Source organism: Spermophilus citellus (genome assembly GCF_964194105.1).
Source record: "Spermophilus citellus genome assembly, chromosome: 17".
NCBI lineage: Eukaryota > Metazoa > Chordata > Mammalia > Rodentia > Sciuridae > Spermophilus > Spermophilus citellus.
The window spans coordinates 63,508,441-63,522,184 of record NC_138199.1 but is presented as its reverse complement, the minus strand read 5'-3'; the positions used below and the strand labels follow the sequence as shown (position 1 = coordinate 63,522,184).

At 43.9% G+C, this 13,744-nt stretch overlaps 2 protein-coding genes across 3 annotated transcripts in view; one reads left to right on the top strand and one right to left on the bottom strand.

The window, feature by feature from the left end:
- Positions 1 to 233: 233 nt before the first annotated feature.
- Positions 234 to 7,457, top strand: FTSJ3 (FtsJ RNA 2'-O-methyltransferase 3). The gene is made up of 20 exons (XM_081272334.1): positions 234 to 419; positions 588 to 693; positions 1,037 to 1,083; positions 1,186 to 1,265; positions 1,692 to 1,791; positions 1,891 to 2,085; positions 2,405 to 2,520; positions 2,631 to 2,735; positions 2,820 to 2,920; positions 3,158 to 3,238; positions 3,324 to 3,473; positions 3,587 to 3,722; positions 5,213 to 5,397; positions 5,520 to 5,643; positions 5,725 to 6,008; positions 6,248 to 6,333; positions 6,416 to 6,515; positions 6,620 to 6,803; positions 6,883 to 6,977; positions 7,068 to 7,457. The coding sequence occupies exons 1-20, from the start codon at positions 353 to 355 to the stop codon at positions 7,258 to 7,260; spliced, it is 2,535 nt and encodes an 844-aa protein (XP_081128460.1). The 5' UTR covers positions 234 to 352; the 3' UTR covers positions 7,261 to 7,457.
- A 158-nt stretch (positions 7,458 to 7,615) lies between these two features.
- Positions 7,616 to 13,744, bottom strand: part of DDX42 (DEAD-box helicase 42) — a 43,323-nt gene continuing 37,194 nt past the window's right edge. For both annotated transcript variants that reach the window (XM_081272170.1, XM_081272171.1), the window contains 3 exons: positions 12,440 to 12,550; positions 10,604 to 10,705; positions 7,616 to 9,271 (listed from right to left, as the gene is read on the bottom strand). In XM_081272170.1, coding sequence (XP_081128296.1) covers positions 8,573 to 9,271; positions 10,604 to 10,705; positions 12,440 to 12,550 — 912 coding nt within the window. In that variant the 3' untranslated portion in view covers positions 7,616 to 8,572. The remainder of the gene's footprint in view (positions 9,272 to 10,603; positions 10,706 to 12,439; positions 12,551 to 13,744) is intronic.

The window sequence follows — 13,744 nt, the reverse complement described above, 5'->3', positions numbered from 1 at the left end:
GGGAGATCCTAGTTGTTGCTTCTTAGAAACTAGGTATTTATTCGTTGAAATATGCTCTTCTGGTCCCAACTTTCAACTCGTACATCTAGGGGCAAAATTTGAAGATTAATGGACACACTCAAGGTGGCGAAGGAGTTGGCGACAGAGACGCAGAGGGCGCAAACGGAAGCGGAAGTTCACTTGCTGTCTGCATGTGCTGCTGCTACTGTGGACGGCGCTGGGTTGAGGTTTGGGAAGCTAGGGGTGGGTTGTGGTTGTTGCGAGAGGTGGGAAATGGAAGCGGAATTTGTTTAAAAGATACGTCCCAACTCCTGCTTTCTCCTCAGATTGAGTGACATTCATCCTTTTCATTATGGGCAAGAAGGGCAAAGTCGGCAAGAGTCGGCGGGACAAGTTTTATCACCTGGCAAAGGAGACTGGTAAGTGAGGGTACGCACTTGGAGAGAACGAGAGAATGATCTTGATCCTCATCGTTTTGCCTTTTCGGATATTGGGTTCTTTTTCCGCAGAAGGGGTGGTGGGTTATGAATCTGGGGAAGTCCTGGAAAAGCGCTACGCGAACCATATTGTTTTGTCACCAACCCCAGGTTATCGTTCCCGCTCTGCTTTCAAGCTGATCCAACTCAATCGCCGCTTTCAGTTCCTGCAGAAAGCTCGAGCCTTGTTGGATCTGTGTGCTGCGCCAGGAGGCTGGTGCGTAACACACCATTCTCTCGAAGGCAATTTCCTGGCCCTGATTGGCTTAGAGTTGCATTGGTTAAGGTTGGGATTCGGAGCTTTCCTGACGCGCAGTGCAATAATTCCAGCTTCAGATTTTTGTGCATTCCAGCCATTGGTCTCTTCTAAACCTTGAGGGATAATCCAGTGCCAGGGAAAGGGTCATTTCTTGACAGGAGAAAAGGCTTGTAATTGTAATGTATATGACATGATTGTCCACTCTATGGCAATTGCCACTAACAGCGAGAGTGAGAAATCTCATTGCTAAGGGAGGGAAAGGGACAGTCCTAGGTATTTTAATCTCTGTTCTTTTTCATAGGCTGCAGGTGGCTGCCAAGTTTATGCCTGTGTCCAGCCTTATTGTGGGTGAGTAACAGGCGATTCTCCTGGTATTTTAGGGGATGTGTATGAGGTACCACTTCTTGCTTGAGGCAGCCCTTTAGAGTACTCTGATCTGATTTTTCCCAGGAGTGGACTTGGTTCCAATCAAGCCTCTCCCCAATGTGGTGACTCTTCAGGAGGACATCACTACAGAACGATGTAGGCAGGTAATAGGAATCCCTCTCTCCCTGTCCCTTTATATGCAAATATGCACATCCTTCAAGTCACCCTAAAGGCATTTTTTTTTTCCTGTTTATTATACTGTGAGCCAGTGTCTGCATGACATCTCTGACAGGCTCATGAGAATCCCAGTGTGCACCTCAATCTTAAAGAGTCAGGGATGAAGGTGATTGGAATTGGGGGAAGGGCAGAGACTTTAGTGAAGTGCTTTCCAGTGGACTATTGTACTTCAATTTTCATAAAGATGGAGATGTATAAGTTTTGTTTCCTGTTGTATTCCCCAGTGTCTGGCACAGGATCTGGGCCATGGAGGCCACTCAGTAAATAACTGGATGATATAGATAGTAAACTGGGAAATGTATTCTTAGCCATTTCTGTGTTTCTGATGCCGTAATCCCTTTGCTTCTCTGTAGGCCCTGAGGAAGGAGCTGAAGACCTGGAAGGTTGATGTTGTACTCAATGATGGGGCCCCCAATGTTGGGGCCAGCTGGGTCCATGATGCTTACTCACAAGGTGCAGGGTGTGTGGGCTTGGAGAGGAGAGTGGAGGTGGAGGTGGAGGTGGTATGCCTGCAGGCCACATAGGTCCTCATTGACTGTCTCTGTCCTATAGCCCACTTGACACTGATGGCTCTACGTCTGGCTTGTGATTTTTTGGCTCGTGGTGGTTGCTTCATCACAAAGGTTTTTCGTTCTCGAGATTATCAGCCCTTGCTGTGGATATTCCAGCAGCTGTTCCGCCGGGTCCAGGCCACAAAACCCCAAGCCTCTCGCCATGAATCTGCAGAAATCTTTGTAGTCTGCCAGGGTGAGTATTATTTCCTTCTTTATCTTGATCCAGCCTTCTAACTGCCAAACTGCATTTTGTGTTGTTTTGGTTTGTTTTTGTTTTGTTTTGGTACCAGGAATTGAACCTAGGGGCACTGAACTACGGAGCCACATTCCCAGCTCTGTTTTGTATCTTATTTAGAGTCAGGGTCTTTCCGAGTTGCTAAGTTCCCACCAAGTTTTGCTGAGGCTGGCTTTGAACTCATTATCCTCCTGCCTTCTGAGTCGCTGGGATTACAGGAGTACACCACCACATCCAGCTCCAAACCACATTTTGAAATATGTCTTAACTATTTTAGGATTTCTGGCTCCTGACAAGGTTGACAGTAAATTCTTCGATCCCAAGTTTGCCTTCAAGGAGGTTGAAGTTCAAGCTAAGACTGTTACTGAGTTGGTGTCCAAGAAGAAGCCAAAGGTATGTTTGGGGTTGGGGGCCAAAGGTCCTGGAACTCTGGGAAGGCTCTGCCCCTCTGGGTCATTCAGATAGCTCAGAAGTGACAGCTCACCCATTTTTCTCTCCGTAAGGCTGAAGGCTATGCTGAGGGTGACCTTACTCTTTATCACCGCACTTCAGTCACTGACTTCTTGCGAGCTGCCAACCCTGTTGACTTCCTCTCCAAGGCCAGCGAAGTGAGTTTTCAGACTCGAGGAATGTAAGGGAGCTCTGGTCACAGGAGCTGAAAATCTCCCTTGACTCCTATTTTTTCCAAATAGATTTCAATAAATGATGAAGAATTGGCACAGCATCCAGCTACCACTGAAGACATACAGGCATGCTGTCAGGACATCAGAGTGCTGGGGCGCAAGGAGCTCAGGTATGCAGTACAGTGGGCATTGGGACCAGGAGCACTGAGTACAAGAAAAGGTCTTTTCTTTGAAACCATGACATTGGATTTCTGGGAAAAGTGTACTCTTGTGCTGGAGGTTAGTGATGGAGACCTGAGCTTTAGCATTTATGTGGCTGAAACCTAAAAATTAAACCATGGGCTGAAAATAGAAGAGGGGACAAGGACAAAGACAAAGGAAGAGATGCTAATATATTTCTGGGGCAGGTCACTACTGAACTGGAGAACAAAACTTCGACGATATGTGGCCAAGAAGCTAAAAGAGCAAGCAAAGGCACTAGACCTCAGGTGAGGTGGGAACTAAATTGAGCTAAACTGGGTGTTGAAGGAAGTGTCTGGCAAAATAACCGAACTCCTTGGACTGCTTTGTCAGTCTCAGCTCAGGAGAGGAGGAGGAAGGTGAGGAAGAGGAGGAGTCAACAGGTGGAACCACAAAGCAGCCTTCCAAGGAGGAGGAAGAAGAGGAGCAACTAAACCAAACCCTGGCGGAGATGAAAGCCCAGGAGGTAGCAGAATTAAGGAGGTGAGGGGAAATCCAATACACAGTTCCTCAGTGCCTGAAGATAGTAGAATGGAAAGCATGGATGGGGAATCTTCAGAGCCCAGCAGGTTTAGTCCCTCAACCCATCCCTTCAGGAAGAAAAAGAAGTTGCTACGTGAGCAGAGAAAGCAGCGGGAACGAGTAGAACTGAAGATGGATCTGCCTGGGGTTTCCATTGCGGATGAGGGGGAGACAGGCATGTTCTCCCTGCGCACCATTCGGGGTCATCAGGTGAGGTGGGGTTGAGGGTAGAGATTGAGGAAACAGTGGTCAGTTTGGGTACCTGGAGGTGGGAGGATTGGGTTAAGTGTGCTGAATTATCATGAGCTTTGGTTGCTGACTTCATCTGTAAAAAGAATTGGCAGGCAGTGGGGAGACTGGAGATAAAATAAGAGCCATCTGAACACAAAGGCCGAAAAGAAACAGTGATGAATGAGGAAGATTTGTGTGTTATAGATTCATGATTCGGTAATGAGAATACTAAGACCACAAGTTTAGGTTATATTAGATGCAGCCAGGGCATCTGGTTACCAGCACAAGTGAAAACAGGGTGTCCTTTAGCAGGAAGCAATGTTTTTTAGTTCCTTGTTACCAAGTTAGTACCTCATGTTAAGCTGTTGGGTCATGCACTGAGGAACAAGCTTTTTCCTATTAAAAACTGTCACAAGCCGAACAAGTTTTTGTGACTTTTGTGTGGGAATGACACAATACAGACCATCTTTATTGCCTAGGAAAGACAGTAGAGCCTGGTGGCCCTAGAGCAGACACAGGCTTAGTCTCAGATCCAGATCTACCACTTGAACTGTGTGACTCTGAGCTCATTCCCATTTACCTTTTTTCTGCCTCAGTTTTCTCATCTGTACAACAGTAGTAGAATATGTTAAGTGTTTTTGTGAGAAATTTTTTAAAAACATCATTGGGTGCAGTCCCTGTTGTGGTGAACACTGAAGAAATAATAGCTCTTTGCCATCATTAAAATATTTTGGTGTTGTGGTACATATCTGTAATCCTAACTACTTAAGAGGCTGAGGCAGGAGGGTTGAGACCCTAAAAAGGACTGGGGACATAGGCGAGTGATTGAGTGCCTCAGGTTCAATCGCAGTATCACACACAAGATTGAGGTTCTGATGTTTGAAGTGAAACAGACAGGTTGTCTGGGCTGCTTTTCTCAGTGGAATCAAAGTATAGATGTGTTCTCAAGTAATTCAGGTGCTTTCTGAGAGGAATTTTTTAAAAAAATATTTTATTGCTGATGGACCTTTATTTAAGTGTGGTGCTGAGAATCAAACCCAGTGCCTCACACATGCTAGACAATTACTCTACCGAAGAGCCACAACCCCAGCCCCTTGTTTTTTTGCAATACTGGGACTTAACTTAGGGGTGCTCTACCACAGAGCTACATCCCCAGCCCTTTTGAGTTAGGGTCTTACTAAGTTGACCAGACTAGCCTGGAACTTGTGATCCTCCTGCTTCAGCCACCCAGGTTGCTAGAATTACAGATGTGTGCCACTGGATTCTGGAAGAGTGATTTTTTTAAACCAGTAAGTGGGACTGGACCTGAGTGGGATGTTTTAGACAAGCCACTCATATTCCAGGGTTATAGCTGCCCTGTCTGTGAAAGGAGATCATGTATTTATATTCCTAGTGTTGCTAGGTATTAAGATATTGGATATGAGAAAACACAGTAGGTTTCCTTGAATATTTGATCTGTTTTTCTTTAGTTGTTAGAGGAAGTAACACAAGGTGACATGAGTGCTGCAGACACATTTCTGGCTGATTTGCCAAGAGATGACATCTATGTGTCAGATGCTGAGGACGATGATGATGATGCATCTCTGGACAGTGATCTGGATTCAGAGGAGTTGGCAGGAGTCAGTAGACATCAAGGTCTAAAGGACCAAAAGAGGTAAGGGGTGTGTGTGTGTGTGTATGCGTGCCAAAGGAAGTGCTACCACCCTTAGCTCAACTTCTGAGGCAGAGTCCACGTGGGGGTACTAAGCGTCCCCCAACTTTTTTTGGGGTCTGCAGTGTGCGGTTTACTCAAGTAGATAATGATAAAGAGGAAGAGGTGGAAGAAGAAAATCCACTGTTGGTACCACTGGAGGAAAAGACAGTGCTGCAGGAAGAACAAGCCAATTTGTGGTTCTCAAAGGTAAGAGGAAGCTGGGAGCAAGGCTGATGGGACACTGGAATTCCCAGGGATAAAGGGAGTTGAAAATTTCTTGTACCACAGGATGGCTTCAGTGGGATTGAGGATGATGCTGATGAGGCCCTGGAAATCAGTCAGGCCCAGTTATTATATGAGAGCCGCCGGAAGGGGCAGCAGCAAAGAAACCAGCAGCCACAGCCACCACCACCTTCCAGTTTAAAGACTGAGAGGAAGTCTCCCCAGTGCCAGGATGAGATCCCTAAGAGGATAGAGGCTCCCTCCGGAACAAAAACTGCCACTCATCCTGGAGGGGAAGAAAGAGATGGCAGCTCAGAGAGTGATAGCAGTAGCAGCGAGGATGAAGAGAGGTGAGTGGGTACAGCTGATGGGAAACTGGATGAAGAGGAAGTAGTAGTATGGGTCATTTCTCGAGTATGGGCATTCCCTATAACGTTGGCTATATTTAGGGAGCTTTAAAATATGTGTTTCTGACTTAATTGGCCTAGGGCACAACCTGAATTCCTGCAAGTTTTTTTAAGTGGCTTAAAGTAGGAAGCAATGATGAGGCACAGGAGAGGGTAGAATATAATCCTTTCATCTTCCACAGCTGGGAGTCATCCCATGGTAAAAAACGAAGCCGGAGATCTAAGTCTGATGACGATGGATTTGAGGTAGTACCTATTGAGGACCCAGGTGAGAGCTTTATACAGAGTGGAATGAGACCAGTGGGAATCTATGTTGGGAATCGGGGTTTGACTTTTGTCCTTTCCTGTAGTGAAACATCGGATTCTAGATCCTGAAGGCCTTGCTCTAGGTGCTGTAATTGCCTCTTCCAAAAAGGCCAAGAGAGACCTTATAGACAACTCCTTCAACCGGTAAGGGGGATAGAAAATCATCAGGTGTAGTTGGCTATATGGGTGATTTCTTCCTAAAGAAGCCTGGAGTGGTTGGTTGATGGACTTATGTCTGTTCCACGTAGGTACACATTTAATGAAGATGAGGAGGAGCTTCCAGAGTGGTTTGTGCAGGAAGAGAAGCAGCACCGGATAAGGCAACTGCCTATCAATAAGAAGGAGGTGGAGTATTACCGGAAACGCTGGCGGGAAATTAATGCACGTCCTATCAAGAAAGTGGCTGAGGCCAAGGCTAGAAAGAAACGGAGGGTAAGTGGTAGGGGCTGCCTGGAGTTAGGTGTGGATAGAATATGGGAAGAGAGGTCACCTGACTGAGGCCCCCTCCCAGATGCTGAAGAAGCTGGAGCAAACCAAGAAGAAGGCTGAAGCTGTGGTGAACACAGTGGACATCTCAGAACGAGAGAAGGTGGCACAGCTAAGAAGGTAATTGAGGGGAGTATATGCACAGAGGCACATTAGGGTAAAAGAACAGCAGAAATCAGACCTCTAACTCATCTGCTTTCCCATTTGTAGTCTCTACAAGAAGGCTGGGCTTGGCAAGGAGAAACGCCAAGTCACCTACGTTGTAGCTAAAAAAGGTGTGGGCCGCAAGGTGAGGCGGCCAGCTGGAGTTAGAGGTCATTTTAAGGTGGTTGACTCCAGGATGAAGAAGGATCAGCGGGCACAACAACGTAAGGACCAGAAGAAAAAACAGAAGCGGAAGTGAGAGCTACCTCCTTCTGGGAAGATTATAAAACTAAGGGAAGATATGGTGCAGCTCACATCATAGTTGACTGAGTAGGCTGGGAGGTAGAGCCACATGATGATGTCATATGGTTGGAGGATGGTCCCTCAGACCCCCATACTCCTGCATGGTGCTGAATGAAGAGTCAGATCATTAAATCTTAAGGAATTTTAGCATTGGCCATGTTTGTTATAGCCTATTCTTGGGCCTTCTGAATAAAAACCAAAATGATAGCACAGATACCTTTTCTGACGATTTAATAAGTACTTTCCCACCATCTACTGTGTCAAATCATAATTTAACTATTTTAAAGTAGAAATGACAGACAATCCATAGGTCCCAGTAGTAAAACATTTACTAGAGAGCAAGCAGAGAGGAATGCACATCTTAAAGAAACCTTCACAAAGTCACAAAATTCAAAGTTTGTATATTTCTTTTCCTTTTATAAACAAGATAGAACAAAAATCATCAATCATTTCAGCAAAAGACATCTCTACCATTGGGGCAAGTTAAAAAAAAATACAACAAAATAGAAGACACTTCAAAAGCTGTTGGGTTTTTTTGTTTTTTTTTTGTTTTTTGTTTTTTTTTTTTAATTTTTAAATTTAGCAACGCTTCAGACCTGGAGCATTCCTGGAACCCTTTCCAGGAGTAATCACTTCTTTTTAATCATAGTATCTCTGGAAATCTCAAAAGCCTAGGTCTGGAAGGCTGCCTCTTCCTACATGTCTCAGGGCTGGATACAAACCTCGCTAGGGGACCTGAGAGTCAACTCTTGTTTGGAATTGGGCATCTCCCTTCCCTGTGAATGTCTGGAAGCACCAAATTGCTTCCCAAACATCCCTAACAGCTCAATGGATTAGGTTTGCAGATACCAACTCCTAAAAAGGGGACTGCCTGGCCACATAGCTAAGAAAAAGAAATTCAATTTATAGATGTTTATAAGGTGACATTTTAGTAAAAAATAGAAGCTACTTATAATATAAACTTAGAGTGAGTTTTGTGCCCTACAAGGCCCTTTTCTCTGGAAGTACCTTCCACTTACCCTCATGAAACTCACCCAGAACCAACAGAAGCTACCCAGCTCTCGCTGCTTGCTGGGACCAAAATAGCTTCCCAAGAAAGCATCTGAACAATCATTCAGATGAAGGTGTAATGTCTCTGCCCTCCTGCTCTCCACTAAGGGCAGGGGTTCTTACACCTTGGGCCCCAATGCAGCCCTGAGACACCTAGTTACCAAAATCTCTAAAAATAAAATTAAAGACAACTGATTTCACGCTATAGCACATACGTTCTAACTGTCCCATCTACTTTTCTTGCGTTTGGGTGGCTCAGGGACAGCAAAACCATCCGCTGTCTTATCTGTCTTGCTGTCCATCTTGTCCATCTTGCTGCTGTCCACCTTGGGGTCCACCTTGCTTTCACGATTACAACCTTCTTTCCTGCTTTCTCCATTCCGACCATCATTTGCACCCCGGCTTTCCCCATGCCGGCCTGTACTTCCTCCATGCCTGTTCTCCCCATGCCTGTGGCTGTCAGTATGGCGGCTGCTGCTACTTTCTGGGTAGCGGTATCCATCTCCATGTCGACCACTGTCTCCATGCCGTGGACTATCACCATGCCGATTGCCACTCTCTCCATGGCTATGGCGGCCACCACCCCGATTCTCAGTATATCTCTCTCGCTTCCCATTGCCACCCCCAATTCCTTCTCTGCTGTTATTTCCTGAAGCTGTGTTGTTGACTCCCTGGGCTCCGACAGAAGGGTAGGTCACTGGAGCACTGGTGATGTTCCCTGTATTGCCAAAGCCTGGGATGCTCTTGGTGGCGGCACTGGTGATGGGGTTGTCAGGACTATTATGGCCCTGCTGTGCTGAATTAGTTGGAACAGAATTCAAGCTCCCTGCACTAGTCCATCCACTTGCCCCAGCAGCAGAGCTTCCAGCCTTCTGATTACTTAAACTGGCTGCAACAAAGTGACTCTTGTACTGTGACTGAAAGAAAGACACCAGTAGTAGTTATGTTAACAAATTCAAGAAATGAGTATACATATAAATTTGGTAATAATCACACAGAAATTAGCTATCCAGGCTCTATGACTTTAGTATCTTGATGGCCCCCATAGCACAGGCCCTTTGGATCATGTGCTGTAAAGAAAAACAGATTTTTGTGGATAGATGGACCTCAATGTATCAACACTTACTGCCTGACAGGTTAGAATAAAGCCTGTGTATAGTAATTCAATATATTTATGGTCTGCAGTCTGCTATTTACAATTAAAAAATACCACAAGTTCAAAAAACAAAACATTTTTGAAAAGTTTCACAGCAATGCACTGGGAGTGCAGATGGGAAGTAGACCTAGAATGTGCAATGTGCAACACCATGGGTTTGTTTAATCCTTAGCACCATACTCACAATCCTGATTACTTGGGAAGCTGAGGCAGGAGAACTGCAAATTTGAGTCCAGCTTCAGAAACTTAGGGAGATCCTGTCTTAAAAAGGACTGAGGATATACCTCAATGGTAAAGCACCCCAAGGTTCAATCCCCAATACCAAAAAAGAAAGTTTGACAGCAAAACCTAATTTGAATGGATAGAAGGCTATTATTTAGTTTCTACTTAATTATGTAAAATGTGGCTATAGACCTTGTTGATGTGACAATACGTGCACTATGTATCATTGTTTCTCAAACCTGAATAATAAATCCTAGATTCCTAAAAAAGGGTTTCTGAATCCCTCTCTTAGTGAAAAACAGAAAAATAATCATGCGCCCAAACTGGAACCATCAGTCTGGTACAGATTAATCTGTAGATTAAAATTAAAGCCCAGCCAGTTAATCAGAAAGTTGAGCATGGTGACACATGCCTGTGATCCCAGATACTAGGGAGGTTCACTTGATCTCATGAATTTTGAGACCAGTCTGGGCAACATAGTGAGACTACATTTTAAAGAGAAGAAAAAAATGTGTAGAGTGATGAACAGCATCAAACTGGTTTTAGCCAAGAACATGGCAATTACTCTGAACTAGACTGGGAAAGTCTTGGAGGTGGGTAACATCACAGGTTGTAGAAAAAAATCCTGCTGTAGTACAGTAATCCCAGACTCTGGCTAGGACAGATACAGATGACCAGCACAAAGGTTTTTGCTCTGTATGTAGATCCCCAGGTAAGGTACTGTTAGTTTAATGTGCAATCCAAGTAATGAAAAGGCCTTATTCTACATGAACTTTATCCGCTCATCTACTACCCTCAGGAAGACCAGCCCCCTCATCACTGCTCACGAGTTACTACTGAAAGCTATTTTAGCAAAATGTTTATTTCAGACCTGAAAAGCTGCTTTCATTGCTGTCAGCCGATCTCCCATGGCTCCTGTGGAAGGCTTATAAGCCTCATAATTGCTCATTACATTGTTGTTATTTCCTCGGTCCTAAAAAATAAATGTATCCATGAGAATGGAAAAATAGGTGGAAGAGCCAACTGCCACAGACTGGAATGGGAACTGGATATTTTTTAAATTACTTAACACTTTGTAAGAAAAGGTGCAGTAACAAAAAGCCATTTAAAAATGTTCATGCCCTTCAACCCAGTAATTCTATTTCTACAAATGCCCATCAGAGGGCTGGGGATATAGCTCAGTTGCTAGAGTGCTTGCCTCACATATACAAGGCCCTGCGTTCAATCCCCAGCACCGCCAAAAAAAAAAAAAAAAAAAAAAAAAAAAAAAAATTCCATCAGATTAATTATGCCCAAAATTGACCATGAATTTTTATTTAATATGTTTTTTAGTTACAGATGAACACAATATCTGTTTTATTTATTAATTTTTATGTGGTGCTGAGGATTGAACCCAGTGCCTCATGCATTGGAGGCAAATGCTCTACCACTGAGCTATAGCCCCAGCCCGACCATGAATTGTTTACACAACATTCAATTAAATAAAAAAAATGTTAAAGATGAAAAGCCACCAGTACAGCATACTGTACAATGTTTATGCTCTGAATCAAGACCATTAAGAGTCTGAATTTCTACTTCAATACTTACCAGTGTGTAACTTTGGGCACCTCAGTTTTAGTATCTGTATTTTTATACTGGGTTGAAGATTTAATACTTGGAATGGCCCTGGCACAGACAAAGGCTCAGTAACTATTAGCTATCACTATTATTTGCAGTATCATTATTATACTGTGGGAACACAGTATTTATATACCAAAGATGCCAAGTTAGCTATAATGTTCTAGAAGTATACTGGCAACTTTCTTCCATGGCTTAGGAATCAACAAGACATAAATCAAGCAGAAGCCAAGTCTACTGGTGCACATCTAGAGTCCTGTCCACTACAGAGGCAGGGGTGGAAGAACTGCTTGAGCCTACCACTTCAAGATCAGCCTAGGAAACTTAGCAAGACCCTGTCTCAGAAATTCTAACAAAATGAAACAAAGCATAAGCCAGGTATAGTGGCACCTGCCTGTAGACTCAGCTACTTGGGAGGTTAAGGCAATATGAACACTTGAACCCTTGAGCTGGACACCAGCCTGGGCAACACTGCAAGACCCTTATCTGGGAGGGATGGTGGTAGAGAGAAGAGAAACAACAAAGAGTGTATGATCATTCCTGACAAGATACAGCTAGAGATTATACACTGACTCTCTGGCAATGTTTTTAACAGCAGGCTATAGGTCATTGTTGGGGGGCTTATAAAGAGAGACTGGTGGTCCCCACCTCAAGAATTTGAGTCACCATGTCTGTGGTGGGAGATTAGTCTATGTTCTGCTAGTCCAGGGGTTATAATCTGAGAACCACTGCAAATCTATACTAATTTCCTAAGCAAAGCTGGTCAGCCAAGTACACATAGATGCTTCTTCATGAGCCAGCACCGCATTTACTTCAATCAGTAGATTAAATAGATGCTACCTGCCAGGCAAGATTTTGAACTCTGGGTCCCCCCCCGCCAAATATTGTTTAGTTGTCATTGGACCCTTATTTTATTTATTTATATGCAGAGCTGAGAGTCGAAACCAGTGCCTCACACATGCTAGGCAAGCACTCTACCACTGAGCCACAGCTCTAGCCCCAAACTCTGGGGCTTTTTTAGGTAGATCAGATCCTATCATCATTTAAGACATGGACTGACTCTAAGAGCACTACCACAGTCTGAACTCACCGTGTTCTCAGAGCCTAGGCCAGGTCGCTCCCTATAGCCTAGGCCTCCTCCACCAATGTTCAGCTTTTTGCCTTTTCCTCCTTTGAAGCGGGATTTCCGAAACCACGCATTCTGCATTGAACACAATTCAAGGTTAAGCCAGCAGAGGGAGAAAAGCCCAGAGGAAGAAGACAAGGTCAAAGAGGAAATAAGGGGAGGTAAGAACTATTTGCCAATTTATTTATGGCAAGGAAGAAACTATTCATAGAACCCACAACCTGGATGCTTTCAGTAGTTTAATCCACCAAATTTGTTAGGAGGTTTAGATGCACATTTATATCTAAGGCCTCCTTCTGAGGGAAGGGAAGCGATTAGGTAAGTTTTAAAAGGCAGAGTAGCCATTTTGGCCACTTAACTTTAAAGAACTGGTTGGTTAAAAAAAAAAAAAAAAAGCCAGGCTCATTTGGCTTATTAGAGTAAACTCTAGGAACAGACTCTCAGGAAGGACTAGAAACCACATAACTGAAAATTTTATTTACCCACTGTCTTAAAAGTTTTCATTGAACTTGACCCCAGCCTAAAAACTGTTCACTAGATTTATTCACATTATCTTAAGAATACAAACACCTATGGGAAGTTAAAGCTTTATCTGACATTCATATATTATTAAAAAAGAAAAGTACTTGAAAGGTAGCCATGACTGGGAAAAGTGCTAAACAGAGAGAACATGAAGTACAAAACGAAATGTTAAGAAAGCGCCAAAGACAAAATGTATCCAGTTCAAATTTTTAGTTTAGCATTGGCTCTCTTCCACCAAGGAAATGGGGAGGAAGTATTATTGCCTCCTCTCTCCTTTATTCTAGGATCGGAAATGCAGGTAGTGCCACACTACAGGTACACTACCTATAGGCTGACACAGCTGTGGGCTGGTCCATGAATCTAACAGATTTAAAAACAGTTTCCAATATCAGAATTTGCTCTGTAATTTGGGAATTGCATTAAGATGCCTCATTTGATGTGGTAGAATGATTCACTTGGTTTTAGACTGAGGCATCTCTGGAAGAGGGCAATCAACATGTAGTCAAAGGTCTGAGATCTCAGTTTGTAAGGAACACTTTAGAAGCACCACACAATTATTTTCTTAAAAATACCACTCATTTTTAGGCCTCCAAAAGAGAAGCCCGCCCCACTTTTTTTTTTTAGGGGTGGAGGCAGCATTAAGAAAGCAGATATTGTTCATAAGCGTGCCATGGGGTAAACAGGTAGAAATTACAAGGACAGATTTCAGCACAAAGCAAGGAGTAGCTTTTCAACACAGACATTGTT